At 50.8% G+C, this 4,889-nt stretch overlaps 1 protein-coding gene across 1 annotated transcript; it reads left to right on the forward strand.

Moving 5' to 3' along the window:
• Positions 1-2,304: 2,304 nt before the first annotated feature.
• Positions 2,305-4,358, forward strand: J4E88_001981 (uncharacterized protein; the record flags this gene model as incomplete). Its single annotated transcript, XM_049395648.1, has 3 exons — positions 2,305-2,776; positions 2,829-3,208; positions 3,261-4,358. The coding sequence occupies 3 exons, from the start codon at positions 2,305-2,307 to the stop codon at positions 4,356-4,358; spliced, it is 1,950 nt and encodes a 649-aa protein (XP_049258052.1).
• Positions 4,359-4,889: the final 531 nt, after the last annotated feature.

Consider the following 4,889-nt stretch of genomic DNA (forward strand, 5'->3'; position numbering starts at 1 on the left):
GTTGTAGGGGTCCTCCTTGTAAACTGTGGGTAGTTTCATAACCTCGACGAATTTGTGTAGACGATAGCAGCCAATAGCTGTGACGGTAAGTGGCAGCGAGAGAAACCCTATCACGAACACCTTGTTCTTTAAAGGCATTCGTAGATCGTAGAGGACCCACGCTGGAATGAGTGATACGAGGACATCGGTAATGATCGTCACACCGATCGTGCCGAATACATATGCAGCGCGATCACCGCATGTACCATCTATGTCCCCATTCCATGATCTTTGGATAGGCCAGCACATAAACAGACTACCCAGAGTAGAACTGATGATGAACATGATGTTTATAGCGATCAGAGTCCAGAGACTTGCGATGATGAGGCGATCCATACAACGGAGCTTCAAGAGCGTGATCAGGAACGAGATCTTGGCTAGACCTAGAATGGGGTTGTAGACGACGTTGTTCGTATGCCGCCACTATAAGGATGGTTGTCAGTACCAAAGTTGACGCCTGAGTATTACAGTTGACCATACATAAGTGACGTCTGACCGCCTCGGGGCTCCCTCAGGAATATCGGCCGAATGGTATCCTGCGTAAGACACCAGAATGACTAAATTCGGTCAGATGGTAGAGGTGTAGAGGACATTTCCAACGTACACTTCCACATAGTGGCTGTGAGTACTGCCAGTATAGCCTCTGCTACCACCAAGAGTGTATCCTCTAGAGCAGTTTGTCAGCGTAAGTTTAGTTTTGCAGGGAAGAGTATCACCAACCGATAGCATAGGTACGCTCCTTTATCTTTCTCCATATCCTGATAGATACAATCGAGAAGGACACCAGGAAAGGGAAAATGATGAGGAAGATGTTGACTGGTTGAAGGCCTGTACCTGCCATGCTGCGCGAAGGGGAAGATCACGACTTCACTTCGAATGGCTACAGCGGCATGAAAGTCTGGCCTCGACAGAGTGGAACGTGATTTAATTGTATAGAAGTGTAGGTAATCTCATTTTCAGATATGGCGCTCGCGTATCCTAAGAAGAGTTTCATGACGCCGCAATCCGACATGCTTTCATGTTCATCACATGTGTGATACGCTCCAAAACGTCGGGTGTCGATATTGGCGAGCGGTCCATAGTCCCGTCCCGTTTACCGTGCCACATCCCATAAAGACAAAGCTCCAAATCTGGGCATGGGTATGGACGGGGAACCCAATATGTTGCCACCTAGAAACATCAGCATCCAATAGCACGAGCAACCCTTTCGACAGCTGCACTAGTCACAAGCCCAGGTTATGTCGCCTCGTGAGCTGTCAACAGATGCGAGAAGTAAGCCATTGACCAAAGCACGAAGGTGTCAGACCTCGCTTTGGGAGTGCCCCTCAATCTCGGATGAGGCGGCAGTGCAAAGGATTCGCAATGCTCTAATCTATTCCCAAAACCAACGAAGGTCGCTGACATTGGTCCGCGGATTGCCGCATGTGCAACAGAGCGGCAAAGGTGCAAATGTAGGATTCAGTGCCAAGGCTCTAAAGTAAGGGCTCCCTAGGTAAGCACAATGAGTGGGGCGGGCTCGGCCTAGGGGGAAGCGGGCGTGCCGCCCCCCTTAGAGATGGCGAACTTTTCCCTGCCATTTCCACTTTCTCGAGGTACTTAGTACATATTCTTCACAGCGTAATTTTATCGACGGCGGCGGTATGTATCGCGAAAGCAGCACCGACTATCAGATTCCACAAGCCCGGGCGGAAACAGCGGTCAACGTATTCCAAGGTTTCCTCGGAGCTGCGCCGCATTCCCACAGCGCCTCGGACATGCCTCATATACCGTGCCAAGGTGGCAATTCTTCTGGGTTCATGAAGTGTCCTTGCAACCTTGCAGTAGTAGACTGAGGGAAAATTGACCATACCCTATTCGGAACATATGGCCTGAAATCCGAGGTACGATTGGGGCTTGCCAATGCCGCCTACCAGGCCGTGCAAGCGGCAAATCAGCAAAAGTACAAGGGAGACTGTCTCCGTGTTCTTTTCTTTTGCGATTGACGAATCGTATATCAAACCGACCGCTGTCTTGTTCCTGCAGTCCCTGCGTCTGTATACATGTGCATGACTTTGTTGGGCCTTCCTCTTGGGTAACATGATAGTCAAGAACTACGTCTTGTCAGAATCTAGAGCAGTGACACGTGAATCATGTACTGAAAGCCCACCGAGAATGAGCCAGAGAGATAGTCATCAACCGGCTAAAGGATACAAGATAAAAGGTTGAGCAGCTCAGTGTTGAACTATTACCAGCCCCATCCACTTCGTCTTCGCTTTTCAGGTCGCCATGTACGCTATGCAGCGGTCAACGACACTACTCTTGGCTCTCTCGCCATTGCTTACACTCGTCCAAGCATCCGCCGTGGATGGTATCGAGCCTGCAGCTGCTACCGTTCCAGACACGCCGGCAGCAGGAGCACCTTTACAGGCAGCGGAGAAACTCCAATTGACCGATGAAGTGATCGAACGCCTGGAAACAGAAGAAGCCACATCGGACTATGCCAAATACTTCAAATTTGGTAATGGCGATGCTCCTGCCTATTCAGCGTCTTGCAAGACGTTTCCCGGAGACGACGCTTGGCCTAAAGACACCACTTGGGACATGTTCAACGTGCTCCTCGACGGAGCATTGATTCCAACGAAGCCAATTGCGGCATCGTGTTACGACACGAGATGGGGAAAGAAAGATGCTGCAGCGTGCTCGGATGTTATCAACAATTTCACAAGTCCGCTGTTCCATTCTGCTGATCCCACATCAAGTAAGCTATTTCCATTGACAGACTTCGAGCTTATGTTAATGGTGATCTCCAGATATGTGGCCGATTTATCAGGGCAGGACATGTATGCCTGGCAACGAAACCACCGGCGAGATATGCACTCTGGGCGCATACCCAGAATACGCGGTCAAGGTCACGAATGTGGCACAGATCCAGCTTGCAATCAACTTCGCGCGTGCCACCAACATGCGGCTTGTCATCAAGAACACTGGTCACTGCTATCTTGGAAAGTCAACTGGCGCTGGAGCATTGAGTCTATGGATGCACAACATGGACCAGATCGACTTTATGTCTCAGTATGAAGGCCCTGGGTACTCGGGACCAGCACTCAAGCTTTCTGCGGGTGTCAATGTGAGGCAAGTGTATGAGGCCGCGGACAAGAACGGCGTGACCGTCTTGGGCGCGGTATCCGCGGTAAGTGTCTTCGTTCTACCATCAAGCGAACAGTCGAGCTAATGCAAAGTAGAGTGTTGGATATGCTGGTGGCATGATAACCGGAGGAGGACAAAATCCTCTTGCTGGCATCTACGGAATGTCGGCCGATCACGTCGTCGCTTTCCAGGTCGTCACTGCGGCTGGTCGCTTTGTCACTGTCTCCGAAGCTTCGAACCCTGATCTATTCTGGGCGCTTAGAGGCGGCGGCGGCGGAACTTTCGCCGTCGTCACCTCCGTCATCATTCGAGCACATCCTAAGCTCAACTCTGTCACATCGAGTTGGACCCTTGACGCTTCGAACAACAGCGTCGATGCCTTCTGGGCGGGTACGAAGAAGTTCTATGACCTGTTCCTTGACTGGGCGGACGCGGGAATATACAGTTTCTACTTCATGGGGGCAAAACCTGCCCCATACCTACAAATGGGATTCCTGATCGCGCCAAACCACACTATGGAGTCATATACCGAGCTTGTAAAGCCCTTCTTCCAATACCTCCAGGACAACAACATTACTCTCACGGTACCCGACGCACCTATCGCGCATAACACATTCTACTCTGCTTACCAAGCAACATGGGGGCGTATACCCTTTGGTGTCGGTTCGGACGGCTCAATGCCCGCGAATCGAATTGTTCCCAGACGCAACTTCCTGGAAAAGTATGACGAAACATTTGCGCTCATCAAAGAGCACGTGTTATCCGGGAAACATTTCTTGGGATACCACAAGGCACCAAAGAAGTATGCAAACACGAACAACGCCGTCAGCCCAGCCTGGCGTGAGTGTGCTCTGTTCATGGTGACCTCTTCAAACCGATCAGCCGACCATTCTACACCTGAAGCCCTTGCCGCCGCCAGTAAGGATCTTCACGAGAACATTTTGCAGCCTTGGCGCGACATAGCACCTGTATCAGAGGGTGGTGGTACATATCTCAACGAAGCGAGCGTGGATGAGCCTGACTGGCAGGAGTCATTTTATGCGGGTTATTACCCTAAGCTGAGTGAGATCAAGAAGAAGTGGGACCCGACCGATGTCTTCTACGCGACCACTGCCGTTGGAAGTGAGAGGTGGGTGGTTCAAGACGGAGAACAGGGTGTTCAGACTCAGAATGGAAGATTGTGCCGGGCCTGAGCGAAGCGAACTGCAGGCAAACCTTTCGTAGCTACAACATAGAGGCCAATCATCAGACACAGTAGCTCGAAGCGTCCTTCCTGATCTTATACACGATGCGCTGAAATGTGACTATGGAGCTATGACACTATTCCTTGAGTGACACCAACATGCATGCACTGGTCCATACTCGCACGGCGTCATCACTCTCGGGTGGTGACATGAACAGACAGCATTGAAGATGAAACCGCACTGAGAAAGTAACTACTCAACGGCTGCTCGTCTCTCTATTCTTTGTCGGGATTTCGGTTGCGATATCCTTGTGACGACGACTTGAAAGTACGGTCCTGGCCACAGTGATTTGGAGTACTCCTCCTACATATTGAGGAGTACCTGAGTAGGGAGTTGGCGACAATGAAAACTCGCAAAAGCCACCCATACTGGGTCCTTCTACCCCCAAGATACAACGCGCGATAGGGCCACCTGCTTAAGCTGTAGACCACTTTGTAACTCCGATTAACATCGCGCCTGTTGCAATAAGATTTTCATTTG

Source organism: Alternaria novae-zelandiae, assembly GCF_023758075.1.
Source record: "Alternaria novae-zelandiae strain BMP 2774 chromosome Unknown scaffold_3, whole genome shotgun sequence".
Taxonomy (NCBI): domain Eukaryota; kingdom Fungi; phylum Ascomycota; class Dothideomycetes; order Pleosporales; family Pleosporaceae; genus Alternaria; species Alternaria novae-zelandiae.